Source organism: Anguilla rostrata, chromosome 18 (assembly GCF_018555375.3).
Source record: "Anguilla rostrata isolate EN2019 chromosome 18, ASM1855537v3, whole genome shotgun sequence".
Classification (NCBI taxonomy): domain Eukaryota; kingdom Metazoa; phylum Chordata; class Actinopteri; order Anguilliformes; family Anguillidae; genus Anguilla; species Anguilla rostrata.
Window position 1 is genome coordinate 23,229,905 of NC_057950.1, and position 21,112 is coordinate 23,251,016.

Sequence of the window (21,112 nt, forward strand, 5' to 3'; positions counted from 1 at the left end):
TAACGATTGTCATGGTAACTTGAAGAACCCACCCATCTAACGCAAAACATTCTCACATTGTCGCTAGCATGTTGTGGCAGTGTTATAACGCTGACAAAACATTCTGGTAACATTGTGAGAACATTTTGCATTAGCTGGGTGAGGAGTCACTGTCAACAATACACATTGAGGGAGGCAATACATATCGTTATTTCATTAAATGGTATATTAGCAGCTGTTTCTATAGTTATTTGTCATTTTTAAAGCATATAGCAGAAGTAATTAAAAATAAAAAGGACAAGTCATCAAAAACTATTTAATTACAAAATTATTTATTAATGATACCCAAAAAAAAAGCCATACAAAAGTCATGTAAACACAAACAACTTAATAAAATTAGACATGGAAACCAGGAGACTGCATTCACTGACATAACTCCTCAGCACACAATAATTTCAGTTCTATAAATAACAATAAAAATAATAATAGGAATGGTGCTTAATTACACAGCACGGCCATCGTCTCGCGAGAACACTTTCTTAAAGCGTGTCGATAGTGTCAGAAAGACACTGTCGGCACTAATGGGGACAGAAGGTTGTTTAAAAAATACTGATATATGGTACTAAAGAAAACCCTAAAAATGCACTGCTTTTCCAAAAAAGGAAGCTATTTCTAAACATTAATCACAGATTAGTTTGCATTATTCAAGAAAACATCTTGTCGCGACAAGATTTTACCAAGAAACTATTATCATATCTATAATTAATTGCTTTAAAAACGTATGGAGGTGCATAGCAATTGTGATAGCATTCACAGACGCAAGCTAACAGAATGAATGAATGACATACAGTGGATTATATCATTTCATTATCACTAAGAAAAAAAAAACGATCTGCTATGTAACTACAAGTGACTCGCTGGACCTAAATGTAAAGTCCTATTGGAAGGAGCAATTCTACAAAAGTTTGCCGGTGAATGCACAAGCTACATAGGCAGTATAGCAGCTCTTGTCCCTGCCATAAAATTGCAGGACTAGTGTTTTGCATCAAGACTTCCATTCTTCAAGCCAAACGCATGAAGTGAGATGTCTGAAGTTGGTGGAATTATGGGTAACAACGCCCCCCCGTCATCGTAATCTCGGTGAGGTGATATTCCAGAGGGGAAAAGTGCAAAGTGGCGGTTGTTTCAGTGAGGTGTAAACTGAATCAGGTGAATAGTCTACTTTCTGATGTAGGGGGGCAATGTAATCACTAGATCAGTAACAGACACTTAAATACACTATGATGTATAGAGCTGCTACACTTCTGTAGTAGAGCACATAACTCCAAATATGAATCCTGGTAGCTTGCTCAGTTAATGTAGAACACAGCAAGGCACACGTGAAATTGAAATGCCTGTTGCCTAGCAAACGGAATTTCTGCATACTGTAAGCCAGGACAGAGAACGACCAGGCAGAATTGAGCATGTGGCCACCGGGGGCAGCAGAGAGGCAGAAGGACTGCATAAGGCGCAGTGTTGCTGGTGACTGAAGCTGCAGTGTCTCCAGTCTGGAAGCCTTACATGAACCGGCATGAGCAGCAGAGCAGTCCCGAGAGGGATGACGTCTGTCCGCCGTTCTCTTCACAGGACATCCTGCGGTTCTTCTTCACTTCGCACTGAATATCCAAATAACCAACCGAACCCTGCTTTTCTCTCTCTGCCAAACACGGTGTGGAACTTCCCATTTCTTACTGTTTAAATAATAACATAAATGCATCACTCACACTTAAAATCAGAATTAATATTATCAACTTTATTATGCTTTTATTAATAAAAGTGTCTTAGGCTCTCCTTCATGGAAAACTTCATTTTCAACTGCTATTTTTTAAGGCTCCCCTTGATTAATATATCTCTATTGAGGAGAAAGCCTTTCTTCATTTTCATTTTTTTTTTTTACTTTGCTAAGTAACAAGCATTTGAATACAAATCCAAGTAGCCCATTGGCCATGACCATTCAAATGATCACACACTGCATCTAGTTTCCTGCATACGACCGAAGGCCCGCGGTTTTCATGTGTCAGGTCACGCCCTCCACTGCGGTCTCTGTGGAGACCCAGAGCCCCTCCCACTCCAGAGAGGGGGGGGCTGCAGGAGGGGGGAGGGAGAGCGCTCCACTCTCTGAAATTTCACATCTACAATAAAAAAGCACCCATGGATGCGCCATTTTTTTTTTTTTTTTGCTTTTGTTTTCGTGTCTTTTTTTTTTTTTGTTAATACACAAGAGGTACTTCCTGTCCCCAACGAGAAGGGCGAGGCTGTTTCTAAAAGGTTATCTTCCTGAGTTGCGAAAGATTGATTTGTCCTGTTCTCGTTAGTAAAGCACCATGCGTGGGTGGAGGGGGTGGAGGAGGTGGTGGGGAGTGGGCGGGGCTGACGGGTTTCATCTGTCGTCCCGTCAGTAGTTTGGGCCCTTCCTGAAGGAGTCCCGCCTGACCATGGCACCGTAGCAGAAGGAGGGGTGGCACACGCCGGGCTGGCCGGGGGTGCCGGGGTACCCCTGCTTCCCCTCCTTCCCGCTCAGGCCTGGGGGGCCGGGTTTCCCCGGGTAACCAGGTTTTCCGTGCCCTGGGGGGCCCATTGGACCTTGGAGGTAGAACAGATGAGGCGTCAGCACCTAGTAATACTGACGAGGCCACAGTAGGGGTTATTTCAGGTCATTTATATAAGGGCAGGAGTGATTAAGTATTTTTCAGGCAGTTTTTCCAAAGGAATTTGGGGGATAGAAGATAATATTCTAATTTTCTATAGTCGAATAGGGCATGATGTCAGTTTTGGGGCAATAGTAGAAGTTCCTGGCCTCTGACCATGCTGGTAAGAGACATTAAGCTGAGTTTGGACAGATTTCTGAATTGGTTTGGCCCATGGATAGCTTTGAACAAATACAGAGTAATGGTAGACGATAGCTGGTCGTGCTGCACAGACATAACTTCAACATAGCCAGCACACACACGAATGCGGAACAGGACCTCTCTCCTTTACCTTGAGGTCCAGGGGGTCCCAGATCCCCAGTTTGGGTACGGCCTTGACTTCCCTTTTCGCCTCTCTCGCCTGTCTCCCCTGCAGACAGACAAACAGACACGCTAAAAGTAACATTACATTCAGAAATGTAAAAACAAGCGTGAATCCGCAATAGCTGCGACCGCACACACGCATGCATCCACGCACATACCCTCACACATACAAGGGACCTCTTCTTTGGTTCATGACCAACCTTTCCACAAAATCTTGTGCAAATCTGTAAATCCTTTTGGGAGTTATGCACCTTTTTGTGATAGGCCACGCCCCCTCTTGGTCAATCGGCCTTGAAAGTTACTCAGCTCTACCTTCGCTCTACCAATGTCCATGCCAAATTTCAGCCTCCTGGGGCAAAAACTGTGGCCGCTACAGGGTGGGACACTTTTTGTGGACCAACCGACCGACCGACTGACCGACCGACCGACAGACAGACAGAGCTATAGAGCTGCGGTCGCAGCTAAAAACAAAATAAATCAACCTCAAAATCCAGAACAGTGTTTCTCAAATTTCTGCACCCAGGACAGACTTAGTGTACGCTTAAGGTGTCTGGGAAAACTGTATGTCCAAATGTGGAATTAAAATGTTGACTAATATTCTGTATGCAAAAGCAACTGGATGTACCTTAAATGCACTAGCACAGTGTTGAAATATAACAGTGAGAACATCAACTTGATTGTTGTTGTTGTTGTTATTAGGAAATGCATTTTATGAGTAAGAGTATGTGTTGCTGCTGAAGGCTACTTCAATGCTGTCATAAGCAGTGGTCCACAGTCTGGGAACCACTGCTTAAGGGAATATCAGCATCTCCTCCTAAACACTGAGGGAAAGGTTGTACCCCTCACTGGGTAGTGCAGTATATAACTGTACTACTGAGGAACTCCTGAGTGCAATCGAAGCAGAAATTCCTACTTCTCTGGGTAACTACAGAAGAAAGACCCTCAGGATGCAAACATGCTTCGCCACCTTTCATCCCTGGAACACCCGCTTGCCCTGGCTGGCCTGGGTGTCCCTGCAGACCGTTGGCTCCGGGCTCCCCAGGGAACCCCCTCAGTCCCCGGGGTCCTGCAGGGCCCGGCGGGCCTTGGGCGCCGGGGGACCCTGCCCGGGAGTGGCAGCGCTCACAGACTCTGGGCTGGCGGCTTCCGAAAAGAGACGGGATCTCCGCTGGAAGGGAACAGAAAAACTGGGTGAACATGGCCTCTGATACCTTTTCACCTTACTGTGCAAAACAAACATACACGCACGCAGAGTCCTTAGAAGCTCTAGCTACAAGACAAACACACACACTTGCAGAGTCCTTAGAAGCTCTAGATACAAGACAAACATACAAACATACGGAGTCCTTAGAAGCTCTAGATACAAGACAAACATACACAAATGCAGAGAGTCCTCAGAAGCTCTAGATACAAGACAAACATACACACATGTAGAGTCCTCAGAAGCTCTAGATACAAGACAAACATACAAACATACGGAGTCCTTAGAAGCTCTAGATACAAGACAAACATACACACATGCAGAGAGACTTACTCCTCAGAACTTCCCGACAAATCTGCCGAATCTGCTGCTCTGACATCTCTCTACCCTGCAAGGGAAGAGCACCACGTGTGCAAGTGCAGGACTGACTGTCAAACCTGCTATATTTTAAGAGGACTGGTATTAATAATCTAAATAGCATAAAGATTGGTTTACAGATTAAAAAAAAAAAATATCTGACAGCATCGTCTGAAATGTTCACATTACTCCTGATGACCGGGTGATACCTACGGGTCTCCCTGACGGTCCAGGCGGGCCCACTGCCCCAGCGTCTCCACTCAGTCCCCGGGGCCCGGAGGGGCCCATGTGGCCGGGCATGCCAGGGGAGCCCTGGTGACCGTTCTGGCCCCTCAGCCCCTGCTCTCCTGAGGTCCCTTTCTGCCGTAGACCAACCGCCACGGCAGAGCCACAGCAGAGAACATGGGGGAAGTCAAGATAGCATACTGATAAACTGCCCTGCTTCAATAGCAAAAGGCTTGCGCTATGGATCACAATGTTCAGCCTGCTTTTGCAATCCTGTGAATTGCAAATGCAAGCTTTGCAAATAGCTATCCTAGCAAGCCAAACACCATGTTACAGTAAAGTTTTTTAAGTGTAGTTTGAACATCCTTAAAATCTTATGCTGGTGAAAAAAAACGTGTAGATGCAATCCAACAAGAACTTGAATTACCTTGGAATTTTGTTAGGCAATGTTTTCCATTGGTCTAAGTCATAAATTCAAGTGGTACCCAATTTACAGTAATTTCTTTTAAAGAAAACCATCATCCATTTTCTCTTATACATTGATCATTTGTATGACACAGTCATCTCTGCATACTTTACATCAACAGAAGGCTTATTTCTCCTTTTCTCCTCTTAAGAAGAATCCGCTCCTTGTGTGACATTCTTCAGTAAGTTGACACTCCAGTCTGTGTACTCAATAAGGTAATTAGCTATGAAGACTATGCACTGCAGCCTACTGCATTCCTCCTACATCTGGCTACAGCTATGGTCACTACTGATGACAACTGCTGGCTAAAGAGATAAGGCCAGGAATTCAATCAATCAATCAATCAATCATTTAGTCACAGGGAAGAATGTATGAGATGATGAGTTTCTACTATAAATATATTTACTACATATATATAGTATTTGGTCATACCGTAAGCTATTTTGAGGTTAGAGCTGATCTACACTTGAGAGAGAATGACTGTATTTCTTGTTCTTTGACTATTATTATTATTATTATTATTATTATTATTATTATTACTATTATTAATACTAATTATAATTATGATGACGATTATTATTATTATTATTATTATTATAATACTAAACAAGCTAGTCTTTGCTTGTCCATTTTGAGTAAACAAACATGACGGTAATGCACTTTGTACCATCACCCCATGGATGTTTCTCACCCTGGTGACCATTTGACCGCTATCTGATATGACTCGCGAGTCCGCTCCCGGACCAAAACACTCATCCAGGAGATCGCCGGCCGGCCGCTGAGCTCGGTATCAGCTGCGCGCCCACGGTTTACTCACACAAAAGGCATACGCACCTCTCCTCTCTGCCCAGGAAGACCGGCGGACCCCTGCGAGTCAAACACAAAGCAGAGCCTGTCGGTAACTCGATACGGCTGTAAGGGGAGACGGCCGTATTCCAACTGTATTTAAGCCAGGTAAGAATGACATGCGCATTGTGCAGCTGTCCTCTGAACTCAATGAATAGGCGCTCACCTGACCCCCCGGCCGGCCTTGGTCTCCTTTTTCACCTTTGGTCCCCTGTTGAAAACCCACATAAAAACCCCTTAGTGCTTGATCTTATATTACTTTGAATGCCTGGGTCAGATTGTACCGAGCAAGTGTGTTCCTGTGCAGTCAATGCTGCAAGGGAGGTGTAAATGATGACCACTAATGTTGACCACTATCCTGTGTGAGTGTGTGCGTGTACATGTGTGTGTGTGTGTGTGTGTGTGTGCGTGTTTGTGCATAAGCTCTGGGTATTTCTATATGGAGGTAACAGTTCTCTAAATCACCTTTGGTGTGCACTGTGGATATAGAACAAGTAATTATTTTTGGTATCATTGACAATTGAGCCAAATCTTTGCATAACAGCTTTGAGAAAGAAAGCACGATAATTTTTATGAGTGCCGACCCTTTAAAAAGGGGCGTGGCTGTGACTGACTCCGAACAGCCCTGTTGTTCTATTCGACATGCTCTCTTGCGTTTTCCCAGGGTCGAAGCCCATCCGCGTTCTACATCGGTTTCCTCAACACGATGATTCCAGCTCAGCAGAATTAAATCATACCGCTTTTGGAAGGATGTTGTAAACCGCGTGTCCCATTATGCATGAAAGAGTCTTCAGCAAATCAAAAAATGTTTGGTCCACAAATGCCCATTTCCCTAAGCAAATCCTCATGTTTACACGTAAGCAGTTTTGACAAGTTCGCCAGTAATGTTAAGGCAGCTAATCTTATTTATTCTTGCCCTTAAGACTCTAAACCTGGACACATGCAGTGGCTATGTTTTCAATATCAAGAATTCTTCATCCGAACACTGCCAGAACATTTTTAGTTATGCTCTCTGAGCATAATAGACATTCCAAGATGGATGGATTCAGCGCTCTTGTTGATTATAACATTGATTATAATGAGCTCCCTCTGATTATAATGTTGATTTGAAGGGAAAGTTCTCTCACAGAGATGTGGATTCATCTCTTCTCTCCCAGAGAAGTGGTTTTTTCTGGCATTAATCCTGAGCAGGAAAAGAAACTTCTCCACTGGTATAAATATTCGGTTGACAGAGAGCAAATGGAATATTCCCTGCTACTAAGCAATACATTTTGTTTACTTCAGCAGCAGTGGAATAATTACTTTAATGTGGTTTAAATAAGTTTTTCCATTGATGGAAGGCCAACAGACCAGGGAAATCCCATCCTCTTCCACTGTAGTGAGGAGACTAACTTTGTTTTGTTCTATTATTGTTTGATTGTTTGATTCATTGGATCGTAAAGGCCTGGTTGGCCTTGTTCTAAGTCCGTCTTGTCACTGAGTTGACATGCATTTTTCTTTTGTCGTGCTAATGATTGTTTAATTTGCTCGTTGTCGGTTGTGTACAGTATTTTTAGTCATGTTATTTTATGAATTTGGCTTTATAATTTTGGCTGTATAATTCATGAGTCAGCGCTATCTTTAAGAGTTAGGGCTGCGTTCAGATCTCCTTTAACACATTCTCTTCCCCTGCTCTCTTCTCAAGTGAGCTACCCTGTGATGAAACAGGTGCTCTGCGAGGGAGGACGGGTTAGGAACAAACCAAAACGGAGCTGAACAGCCCTCGAAGGTAGCTATGAGCTAGCCAGGAAGTCCTACCTCATAGCTACCTCTGCTCTATGAAAATATGTAGCATTCAGTTCAGGAGAATCAGATCGGTCTCGGCTACACCAGTTGGTGGAGAGAGCACACACGTACCTGGGTTTCGTTAACTAATCAGCTCAGGTGCTTAAAGGTGGGTTCCTCTCCACAGTTCGGGGCCAAGACCGGGAGTACACACACAGACGTTTTGAGTTTTGTTTCGCTGAGCACCAAAAGGAAGTTGACCGTTGCTGAAAAGCTGCCCAGCTATGAGCAGTGGGCTGAAAAGCTGTCACTCAGTTTGTATTTTGTTTTGCTATCTTTTGTTTTTGTTGTTTAGTTTGTTGTGTTCGTTTATTGTTTTTGCCTGGAACCCATGAGGAGGAAGGGTAAAGTTTCTGTTTATTTGATTTTGTGTTGGTGCACTCTCTCTCTCTCTCTCTCTCTCTCTCTCTCTCTCTATGCGGCAAATGATGGTGCACACCCGCTCTCAGGGGTGATTTTTCATAGGATGGCTTTGGAAGGTTCATGAACTATTCATAGCAACCTTACCCCAGCTTATCTTGACAGATAATAAAAGCACACCAGCCGGTGTGGTAAAACACCATCGCCTGTCTTTGCGGCGTCTTTAGTGAGGATTTCTTGTGAGAAAACCTCACTCAAAAATGTAAAAGATCTGACAATGTTCAATTCTTCATCCTGCCCTCCCATCCTTCAACATGCGCTCATGAATTTTTTGTGAACCTTCCAAACTCATCTTACGAAATAAGCATTGCCTCCTCTGTTTGACAGCACTGATTTAATCCTCTCTTCTTCACATGGGGAGCACTGCATTATGGGATTCCCTTCTTGCTGGAAGCTTGCATTTTATACCTTTGGCAGGAGGGAGGAAAAACAAGGGAGCATAAGAAAGTAATATTGCTCCCTCCCTTTTCATAAATCAGAACCCAACACCAACTTGGTGTGGCTGCCATATTTAATGCTGGTATTTTTGGGGATTCCCCCATGAAGAAAGGGAAGGGAAGGATTCTAACACAGCCTAGGTGTCACATGACGTGTGACACTGCTGGGAAGGGGATGCATCAGTTCCGGGTATGCGCCATCATTTGCCACATGGAGAGAAAGAGACGCCAACACGAAAACAAATAGTGACAAATCTTTGCCTTTCTCTCTCAGGGGTGCCAGGCAAAAACAACAGACTAAAATAACAAAGATGAAAGAAAGCAAAACCAAACATGGCGAAAGCTTTTCAGATCTCCGTCCGTCCCTGCTGGCCAGCTTCTCAGTTGCCAGCTCCTCCACTTTTCAGCAGCATTTTCCAGCATTTTGTCTTTAGTGCTCTGACGAACAACAGACCTGCTGTCTCTCAGCATATGGTCCTGGTCTCGGCCCTGTACTGTGGAGAGGAGCACACCTTTAAAATGAAGCACCTGGGATGATTAGTTAAAACCACCCAGGTGTGCGTGCTCTCTACACCAGTAGGAGTGATGGAGAAAAATCAGATTCTCCACAGTCAATCAAATGCCACAAGTAAGTATCCTCAAGCCCAGCTGAGTAACGTATTTACGAAGGCCGCAGGATAAGGTTTTTTGTTGGTTTGAAGTTGGTTTTGCAGCCTTGGAGAAGAAGGGTTTTTCTCTTTTGTTGGTGGTGGTTCCTTGTTACTGTGTTCACTACATCAGGGTTTATCTAGCTTGTTTCCTTTTGTTCCTGTTTCACTGAAACTGGAGGACGGTAATACTCTATAAAGGTCCACCAAGGTCTGGTTTATTGGTCTTTCTCCCTTTGATTGTAATTTCATATTGACAACTAGTTTAATGTCTTCTGTTTTGTAAATTAAGAGTAATGAGTCTACATTCAATAAATAACATGATTTAAATTCATTATTCTTATTGACTGTTTGTCACGTAATAAAACTGTTTAATCATAAGACCTGATATAGAGTTTGAATTGTTACTTGATTCCTACAGGTTACTGTTCAATTGACATCATTGAATTTGGAGATTTAATTGATGACTGTCATTTCTAATAATATTTAGTAAATAAATTATATTTTAAATGTAGGTTAAGGCAGGCATTTTAGCACACAATCCCACTTGTGTTCAGTATTTAGAGTGCCAAACATCCTAATAAGGCCACTGACTGTTTGAACCTAAATAATCTAAATAAGACCAATAAAATAAGTAAGATCAGTAAAACTAGATCAGGAGGAACTCCCGTAACAGCAATAATAAAAAGGTATGCATTGAGTTCCTTCTTAAAACCATACAAAGACTGAACAGCCGTCTGGCAGACTATTTCAAAGGCTGGGGCCATAGACACTAGATGATGCCCTGCCAAAGGTCTGAGTCCCATATCTTGGTATAAACAAGAGGTTATTGCCAGAGTATTTTAGGGTCTTCTTGGGCACACACCTTAAAAACATGTCAGATAGGTAGGCAGGTGCTAAGCCATGAAGAGACTTATAAACTAAAAGAAGAATTTAAAAATCAATCCTAAAACAAACAGGTAGCTAATGAAAAGATTTTAAGACTGAAGTTATTTGTGCTTTCTTTCTGGCCTTAGTTAATAAACAAGCAGTAGGACTAAGTGTAGCTGACTGATAATGGATAATGAGAGACCATTAAAAGGGCATTACAGTAGTTAAGTCTGCTCATAATAAAAGCATGTATTCGTTTCTCAGAAGTCTACTTTTCTTGACATCAAAAACTTAATGTCTGAGATACAGTTTATATGCGCTTCTAACAGTCTTTTATCATTGAAGAACATGCAGATATAAAGCTGTGCATCATCGGCATAGCTATAAAATTGTACCCTTGCCTCCAGATAATATCTCCCAGATGCTGCATACACAGATTAAAAATTACTGGTCCAAGAATTGATCCCTGATGGACACCACTATATGAAGAATGCTTGCCCAAGTTAACAAAAAAGGAACAATCCAAAACCAGTTAAGAACAGTGTCTGCGACACCCACTCTTTTTTGAGAATGGAATGGTCAACAGTGTCGAAGGCAGTACTAAGGTCCAGTAGAATAAGAACAGACAGAACTAAGATCCAATAGTATAAGAACAGACAGAATTTTGGCATCTTCACTCCTCCTGAGGTCATTTTCTCATCAAGAGCAGTCTCTGTACTGTGCCTGCATCTGAAAGCAGACTGGAATTTTTCAAGAGTTCCATTCGAGGTTAAGAACTCATTCACTTGTTTAATTCATTCCGTTGCAGGTGTTTTTTATTCAGAATAGGCAGTGGCTATTGTTCCCACATCTGTTTTCCCATGGCACTGACAGCGGTCCCACATGGTGTTTGAAACACATCAAACTGCCAGAGCAACTATGACCACTCCCACAACATTGGAAAGAAAGATTGCAAATTAGATTCCAGCTGATCAGGTTCCCCCCCCCCCCCTTAAATAAACAACAGGCAAAGACCATTAAGAAAGGGATTTGCTAAGCCGGAACGACAATGATTATTAATCATTTCTTTTATTTAGCCTTTTATGGAGCTCAAAGCACTGACATAACCCAAACAAAACTCCATTACACTGCCGTTTCGTTCTGGAACTTTCTGCGCACATCGGCTGGGGTTCCGAGGTTAGGAATGTTTGGCTCCGGTGTTCAGTCAGAATTTTAAGTTTGAAGGATAAAGCAGGGCCTGACCCAGGACCCCAACAAGCTAAGTTAACAAACCAAGTAGCATAACCACTACACTGTACTTTGTCCCTGTATTGTATTAGAAATATTAATACTTCCGACAGCTATCATTATACAACAGGTTATCACAAGCCCAATTCACTGGCCATTGCACCACATTGCATCTTCACTGAATATGCATTCATCGTTTAAATAAACTGTACAAATGTAAGATAGTAAAAGGGAAAATGCAGTACCCATTAAAGACACTACAGTATTCACATCTTTATAGAGCTGGTGTCCCCAACGGGCGGGTTAGTATAAGACATCTTGGCGGATGCAAGGGCCAACTACGCATCATCTTCTGGAGCTGTCGCCCACAGTTCATAAAGACATTCTTAAATGATGTGCAGAATGTATCAACTGGGGTAAACAATAGGGGGTGGGGTAGTGGGATGGGGGGGCATGAGCTATACCGAGTTAGCGTCAGTCTACGGCCTACTACCTCAGGCTGAAAGTACTGGCAGCCTGCTGATAGTCAGATCAGCTTAAAATTGTGCAGAACACGTGTCTTTCATCTTGAGAAAGCCTGCAGACTCTACAGGGCTAAATCCCAGACTTATACAGTATTTAACATGGTGCCACTTCATGTTTCGTTTGCAGTCGTTCGTGTTCTCCGCACATGCGAGTATCGATTCGTCGAAGCTGAGCGAGTGAAAGGCTAGCGAGGAGTCACGTGACCATCAGATTTGATGTTCCAGGGCTATAAGCCCCGACCTCCAGCAGACATCCAAACCCGTGGTCTGCGTCAGAACTAATTCGGCATTAACGTCGTGGCCTTTCGCAGATGATGTTTTCCACATTTCTTTTGGAGATCGCCCATGGGAAAGTTTTGCAACTTTTACAACCGCAAAGTCAGCTTCTATTAATTAAGTACATAACTTTTAAACGGTCTCGCGGTAATACTGCGCAGCTTTTTTACGATGAATCATTCATTGCTCTGCCTCACTCTCTCGCAGGGTTTTAGGATATGCACTTATTATAAATAAACTTTTATTACTATAAATGAGCTGTTATTGCAAGGGATCATAAATACCTGAATTCCCGTCTGGCCCAGCTCACCCTGGTCTCCCTAGGGAAAAAAAATAAAATTAATACAACGATAATCAAAATTTTGAACAGAAGTATCATGCACCTTTGAAGGTATGAACAGATTTCACACAGTAGAATGGTTTAGGGAACTCTGGACACTCAGCAGCTAAAGGGAAAATGAGAACATCCAAATGGAAAATGCTTACAGAGCAGTCACTGAGCAAACCACACCCCCAAGCCCACCCCAATCATCCTTCAGATGTCCGCATGTGTATTTTTTATTTAGATTTTTCTTTTTTTTTTTTTTACTTCAACTCATGCCAGAATTACACAATAGCCCATTTTGCTTTAATTCATAGTATGCTTCACACGCCAAGTCCGAGTGTCTGCACCTCGGGCCAAACGCTGGGATTGGGTGTAAAAAGGGGTGGGCGTGGTTTATAAATAACAAAACCTGGTAACTGCAGAGAACAGAGTCACATCCACTTCCCCTCTTAAATCACGGAGTAAGTGGTGGCACTTAATGGAAAGGAAACGGAGTTTGCGGGAAAGAGAAAGTATAATTTGGGCCGGGTTATCCGGCTCGGATACGCCATGGCCCACGACCATTAGCATCTTCATCTTAGCGTAGCCTGGCGGTTTAACTGTATGTCCTCTAAGCTGAAGCCAGCGCTGGATTTGGGTTTGGATTCACGCATCGTGCGCGCCTCTGGTCAGCGGCCATTTTGGAAGACTTTTACAGAGACGCAGTCGCCTGAGGACGCGAGACAAAAACACGTCTTCGAGTGGCTGAGACAGTATAAACAAGAACGAGGAGAATAAACGATGTGATTAAACAGCCATGATTAGGCCCCTTAGGTGCATTTAAGAACAAGAAAAAAAAACCATTCATAAATGAGTCTTTTAAATGGCCACTGTCATGGTGAATTCTGTAAAGATCTCTTTAACACTTAACCAGCGTGCACTGAACTCTGCTTAGTTCAGGAAAGTGGCTCTGTAAGAGCTCTGGAAATAGTTAAATTCAAGCTGTTTGTTAGATGCAAAGTGTAAACACAGAGAACTCAGAAGACGACTATAAATTTTTTTTAAATCTGTTGTTGCTTCAAGGGACCTCCCCCAGACTAGTGGCTCCTAAAGAACTTAAAGGATTAAAGGGTCACAACAATCTGCATTCGTCTACTGCTGTCTTGCTTTGCTGGCTTATGTAGATAAATGTTCTTGATGTGTTAGCCTGGGGTACATTTAGACCGCACAGCCTGACATGGTTTCTACATCTGGCATGTTTGCAAGGACTTTAAATGGCAATAGTTCATTAAGTGCATTTCTCATGTCATAATCATCCAATGATCTGACAGGAGGCGGCAAAGAGAGAGGGCTGTGATTGGTGGGTCCCTGTGGGGCATGCTTCTCTGTCAGCAGTTGCAAACAATACATTAATTAGTGGCTTTTTAATATGTCTGATCTTAGCTGTAGGGCATGAATGCTAACCTACAGCTTTCAAGTAGCTGTTTATTCCATTTCATGAATAGGCCGCTTGTACGTGTTATTATTTTATTACTGAAGCTAATAGAGGTAGATTTGGAAAAACAGCTCAACATAAAGTTTGATTTGCCTGCTAAAATGTACTGTATTAAAATGCAATGGTTGAGTGTTTTTCCCCTTTGCCATTACAATATACAAATGTAATTGGAATGGAATTTTAACATGCTTTTCGGTAAATGTGTTCATGATTCATCTTCAGCCACTGTAACGAATCAAAGATGTACATGAATAATGTATAAAAGCTCACGAGACCCAACATAAAAGCATAAACATTGTAGGCCTCCACATTTCCTGGTAAATTATGAAAATGTGGAGGTCTACAACGGGGATAAATTTAGGGAACCATTTTGTCATTTTCATTATTTACATTTAATTATTTATAGTTGGCGATATAATTATTAAGCAATTTAATTTGGTCTCAAAGAACATCATTACTACTACCACTCTCCTAAAACTTTTTTTTAATTTCGTAGCAGTTTTAGGCTTCAAGCAGTTTTTGCAAACATGATTCTAATCATTTGAAGCCTGACTGTGTTGTATTGGCAGGTGTCAGGCTGTACAGAGACATAGCATAGTACAGTACAACATAATGGTGTAATTATCTTAGAGCACTTAAGGACACCCACTGTAAGGATTCAAAACATTGGAAAAACTGGGTCAAATTATTTTATGTTATATCTCACAGAAATGTTGTGTGTCTACGAGCAGCACTGTGGAATACAGTTACAGCTATAGGTACTCTGACACGCCATTGTTTCTGGCCTCTATAGACAGGTTACCTAACGATAATGCTGGTGTAAAGGAAGCAATGATCTCGTAGTAGGTCATACGTACCTTCAGTCCTTGAACCCCTGGTCGGCCTGAGAGACCTGGCTGTCCTGCTACTCCTGGGTCACCTGGTTTTCCCTTGAAAGCAGACAGACCAATCAAAAGGGCATAGCAGTTACCATAGTAACAGGAAATTTGCCACACATTTTCTGTGCGCTAAGCTAACAGGTAAGTGTAGCCAAGTGCAGGGAATGTTTAGTTCTTTTAGATCTATTATTAAAGATTAAGATTCAAGATTTTTATTATAGTTCTCACAAAATTTAAAAACATTTTTGACTTAAAAATACAAAATAAGCTGTGAAAAAATAATGACTTTTTTTTTTTACCTCTGTTCCCGGGAGACCGGATTGTCCAGGTTGGCCAGGTTCACCTTTACTTCCCTTTAATTTAGAGGAACAGGGGATGAGAAGGACTCAGCACCAATCAGTAAACACGCATGGCCGCAATCAGTAAACATGTTTCATAGTCACATAAAAGCATATACACTACAAGTGACACAGATCAGTGAATGCGTGTGATAGGGAACAGAAAAAAAAGTATAAAAGTACTAAATACAATCGTAAAGAATAGCACCTTTCATTTTGGAAATAGACTGCAATTGTATAAATTAATTCCTCTGAAGCTGAATCATCCTTTCAACCAGAAAATACTGTGGCCACATCTTATAGTACAGCATATCAAGGGAATCTCCAGAGAAAAAGATGACCAAAGTTGTTTTTTTTCTTAAGGGAAGTGGTCCAATACCAAGCACCCAATACTCAGCCAAAAAAAAGGATTCCTTTATAAACAGCGATTGAGAGACAGAAAGTCACAAGAAAGCGGTTTTTGAATCGCACCCAAATTCCACAGATGAACAGCGATCGGCTCGCTCCGCTGGGGATTTCCCTTCATTCAACTCCTCTGTGTATTAAATCATTTAGGCCCCTCGATCCGCCAGAATCATTTCCTACTCCAAACATCTCGTGTCATTCAGGTAGGAGGCAGAACACAGCCGAGTTCATTTTCTTTAAGTCAACCGAGGTTACAAAAAGCTAAATCATTCTTAAAAAGACGCTCCTGACCTTGGCTCCTGGTTGTCCGTCGGTCCCTGGCACCCCGGGCGTTCCCCTCTCACCCTTGGGGAATAAAAAGAACACAATAATGAAGGATGTTTTCATAATTCTTTTTTAAATCCCAATACTCTTCTCCAAATTTGGAATGCCTAATTTAATTTAGATTTTTTGAAATTTCATTTTTATTGGCTTATGGAGCATACCCATTTTGATAAAAATCTCAAAATAATAATAATAACACATAACACTGAACATGACACAACACACAACACTGAAACTGGCAAAAAGGGAAAACCATTGGAAAACCACTGCATTGCCATCACCCTTGAAAAAGAAACAATATTAGGTGTCCAGCTCTTCAATGCTGAAGAGTACCTTTCACTGCTGATGGGACTGGACTACATAAACATCACTCAGAAAGCAGCAGGATTGACTCCACAAAGACAGTCCATGAGAGATCCGCCCGACAATGACTCAACTCAATAACAAAATATTAAATGTTGCGCCCACAGTGAACAAAAAAAATAAAAATAAATGGTCACTCTGCTTTTTATATTTCTAAATTAGTGCAGTTAAAAATATCCGCCCACTCCATGCGTGATATAGTCTGGAGTAGTGTGAACAGGTACCCATTGATTGTACTTGAAAATGCCTCCATTCATGTTACATGTGTGTAGCTCCACCTGCTGACTGGCCTACTGCACTGCAATGCACACATAATTTGTGCTAATTGCATGATTGATTAATTGAGATTGTTAATTCACTGCAATGAGTTGATTGCTTAAAAAATAGCGTAAGAAAGGCGAGGTGCCTGGTGCCATCGGTGCCCCCCTCCCCCCCATGAAAAGTCTTGCATTGATCTGCTGTTAGTAATGGAACCTACGGGTTAATAAATTAGACCGGAAAATCTTGTGGCTGTATGAACCCTCATAATTTTAAATGCCTTCAATGAAAACAAAAGCTGTGGACTGAAGTGGTGGCCAACATCAGCAAACATATTTAATTTTTTTTTAAATTTAACATCTACTTATACAGGGCAGGCTGACTGAACACACATGCTTCATTACAGCAACACCATATAAATCCCCTCCAAGTAGCCTAACCAGCATATCTTTGGATTACATACAAGTCTGCTCTCCCATCAACTTCTGCAGAAGGTTGCAGCAGCGAGGCTGGCTGGCAGACATGTACAATTAAAACTTGGAGAAAATAAAAATTAGGGGTGAAAAACGGTTCGAAAAAAACGACTTACCTGTGAGCCTGCCGCACCTCTTGACCCCTTTTCTCCAGGCAAACCAGCCTCACCCTTCAGAAAGGAGACATCATAAAACGCTTAGGGTACCATCTCATAGCTCCACACATATCACCATTTTAATCTACCAAGATGTGGTTCTGTACTTGACTGGGTAATAAATCTATGAGTAATTATAATATAATTATTAAGAGGTTTCTTTTGGTCTCTTTGCCATCATAAGCCATAAATATATATTTTTAGGCACTACAATGATCTTTTTGAAAGTGAGCTTGCCTGTGGTCACAGTGATAGTTTATATTACAGTCTCTTTCTTTTTTACCAGAGCCTTAATAAAACATGCTTTACACTTCATATTGTACCGCGATACAGGAAACAGCAGATTAATGTAATTTCATGCCTTGATCCAGCAGTCTCAGTCTGACAAGGAGTGCGGTTAGCATCTGATTCCACAAGACCTTAATCTCAAAAAATGACTAGCCTTCACTAAGGTTTCGCTGTTGAAAAGATGATCCTTATGAATATAACAGTGCCTAGAACAAATGGCCTGTTATAGACAGTGCTATAGACAAAAGTTCCTTTAACAAAAGACCTTAAAGAACAAAAAAATGTCATGAAATATTAATGATAGAGCGGTGAAGACTACTGCCACATTAAAAGCTGTATGGTGGCCAGAGAGAGATATATCTTACAGTGATTATGCACCTCTCAGATCAACAGTCATTATTCTGTGCTAATAAACTGGGTATCATGTGACACTCCAGTACGTCAGGTACCAGTCTACTGGCAAAAGTACATTGAGGAGAGCACGCTCTCTAAATAATACAAATATAGAAATTAAAAAATTATAAACTTTACATTTAGAAACTTTACATATATTTACAATACCTGCATATATGTAGTAACATATTTCATTAGATAGATAAGGAAAGTATTGCATTAGATTGATAAGGAAAGTCAAATGCACATGTCTCTAATACACACACACACACACACACACACACACACAAACACACGTGCACACTCACACTGATTGGTCAATTCTCTTCACATGAGCCACATGGCACAGTGATGCATTAGCAGTGATGCTGAGGAGGCAAAGGATCATGGGAGAAACGGATCTCACCTTCAGTCCACTCCGGCCTTCATTCCCTGGTACACCAGGCATGCCCTGGAAACAAGCAGAGAGAGGCTTTACAGTAACACCCAGCAACATATCCACAAAGTCCATCAGTCAATCATTACGAGCACGTGAATGTAGACATGACAACTAATATTAAAACAGATGCTGTCATGCTCACTGTTTCTGGTAAACCCTGACCGCTCCATCTACATTACCTTTCTCTTGGCAATGGCACATAGGATACAAAAACAAAAACACTCCCCCCCTCCCCAAGAATCCAGGCCAAAGAAGTCACATAAGGATAGGTCCACAGGTATCTACCTGCACAGGGACCTAGCTGTGAAGTTACCTGGGTGTTTGATCTACCTGGACCAGGAAGCAGGGGAGAAACTGCCATAGACTCCTGCCTGTCATGACGCACAGTTCCACAAGCATTTCCACAAGCGCAAAAGCACTACAGACTCCGATCTGAAGACCTTTAGTGTAAATATAACCGCTATTCATTTTAATGGTGAATTTTACAAGTGCCCTACAGTAACAGTGCATTATAGTGCTTCAGCCCTTTCCCTCCCCAGCCCATGCCTTGACATGGCCTGGAGCTCCAGATATATCACCGTCCCCTCTAAACTTCACAATACTGAACTATACAATTCAGCCTTCTATTATTCCTGTTCACTATTAACTCAACTGTAACCTGCTTTACCGGTTTTATTTGCTTTGACAGATCCCTAATTACATTTCTGTAACATTCCATTCTTTACACCAGGCTGGCCAGCGGAGGATGGGCTCCCCCTCCGTAGCCGGGTTCCTCCTGAGATTTCTTCCCATCGGAGAGTTTTTTCTCGCCAACATTTTGAGGGTTTTCTCCCCGCCGGGAGTTTTTACCTCATGCGCTAGCTATTTCGGGGTTCAGGCCCGGTGTTTGCTCTGTTTCTTGCCTTGCTGCTCTGTAAAGTGTGTTTGTGACAGTTCTCTGTAAAAAGCTTTACACAAATAAAATTGAATTGAATTTAATTGAATTGTACAGAAGACCACAGCATTGCCATAATGAAACAGCCATCTCCTGGAGACACACACGGTCTCATTTTCTCCCGAAGGTCCAGATTAATCAGCAACGAAATATCTCTGTTGACCTCTGCTAGCCTCATCAGCAGAGAGGTTTAATCTGTTTCACATACGCTCTTAAGTGCAATGCACATAGCTAATGCAGAGGTACAGCACCACACACAGCAACAGCATACAGCAACATGCCCCTGGGGTCATGCCGCAAATTACCGCCAGGGCCGCTAAATCCTGCGTCACCGCGTGTCTTCAATTTAGCGGGGTATTTACTGAGACCGGTTATGTAAATGAGCACAGCTGCGGCCAGTTAATTTAAATGCCACTGCCGGTATTTTAGATGTGTCCTTCCGCATGGCAGGAAAGTAACATCATCGTGCCGCTCCATCTCTGGCGAAGTCGGGTTTTGGACAGGAGTCAGGATCCATGGACGCCATGGATAGGCACTGTCACCTTTAAATGTTAACACGTTTCATCAATAAAATTTCAGAACATAATATTTCGAGTTGTTTGAATCAGTACCCAATAGCTAACCATCTGCAGAGTCACCGTCTCTCAACTTCTTTAACAGGCAACAGTCATGTGTTTTAAAGAGTTTTCAAAAGATTCTCTCCTTTTACAAACATAAGGGAAAGTCATTAAATGTAACACTTACTAAATGTAACACAGTCCAAGAACTTAAAGTACAACACAGCTATAGCCATTTCAGGTTTGTACATGGGCAATTCAGTCCTCTACCACCTCCCAAAGGAATGAAACAATGTCATAAATTTCATGGGAAATATTTCCAGAAAACTTTTTTTGAGCAAGATATGTAAAAAAATATTTTGGATATAAGGCTTTATTTTTATTTGCAATAAATCAAATCATACATCACTTTTTATTGGTCCTTGAAAAGTGGTTTTCGGATTGTATTCTAGCGGGAATTAGATGCTAGGTGACCAAAAACATGATGTCCATGTTTGTATAAATGTAACACAGGTATGCACCCACAGCACAGGTATGTACCCACAACACAGGTATGCACACCACAGCACAGGGATGTACCCACAACACAGGTATGCACACCACAGCACAGGCATGTACTCCACAGCACAGGGATATGCCCCACAGCACAGGAATGTACCCACAGCACAGGCATGTGCTCCACAGCACAGGGATATGCCCCACAGCACAGGGATATACCCCACAACACAGGGATGTACCCCACAGAACAGGTATGCACACCACAGCACAGGGATATGCCCCACAGCACAGGCATGTACTCCACAGCACAGGGATATGCCCCACAGCACAGGGATATACCCCACAACACAGGGATATACTCCACAGCACAGGGATATACCCCACAACACAGGCATGTACCCCACAGCACAGGTATGCACACCACAGCACAGGGATATACCCCACAGCACAGGCATGTACTCCACAGCACAGGGATGTACTCACAACACAGGGATGTACTCCACAGCACAGGGATATGCCCCACAGCACAGGCATGTACTCCACAGCACAGGGACGTACCCCACAGCACAGGGATATACCCCACAACACAGGGATATACCCCACAGCACAGGTATGCACCCCACAACACAGGCATGTACCCCACAGCACAGGTATGCACACC

General features: G+C 42.4%; 1 protein-coding gene across 1 annotated transcript in view; it reads right to left on the minus strand.

Annotated features, from left to right (window-relative positions):
- Positions 1-294: 294 nt before the first annotated feature.
- Positions 295-21,112, minus strand: part of col21a1 (collagen, type XXI, alpha 1) — a 107,695-nt gene continuing 86,877 nt past the window's right edge. The window contains exons 46-58 of the mRNA XM_064318171.1: positions 18,430-18,474; positions 17,304-17,357; positions 16,061-16,114; positions 15,326-15,379; positions 15,006-15,077; positions 12,634-12,669; positions 6,291-6,335; positions 6,113-6,145; positions 4,801-4,947; positions 4,564-4,618; positions 3,997-4,197; positions 2,998-3,075; positions 295-2,601 (exon numbers count right to left, since the gene is read on the minus strand). Coding sequence (XP_064174241.1) covers positions 2,414-2,601; positions 2,998-3,075; positions 3,997-4,197; positions 4,564-4,618; positions 4,801-4,947; positions 6,113-6,145; positions 6,291-6,335; positions 12,634-12,669; positions 15,006-15,077; positions 15,326-15,379; positions 16,061-16,114; positions 17,304-17,357; positions 18,430-18,474 — 1,062 coding nt within the window. The 3' untranslated portion in view covers positions 295-2,413. The remainder of the gene's footprint in view (positions 2,602-2,997; positions 3,076-3,996; positions 4,198-4,563; positions 4,619-4,800; positions 4,948-6,112; positions 6,146-6,290; positions 6,336-12,633; positions 12,670-15,005; positions 15,078-15,325; positions 15,380-16,060; positions 16,115-17,303; positions 17,358-18,429; positions 18,475-21,112) is intronic.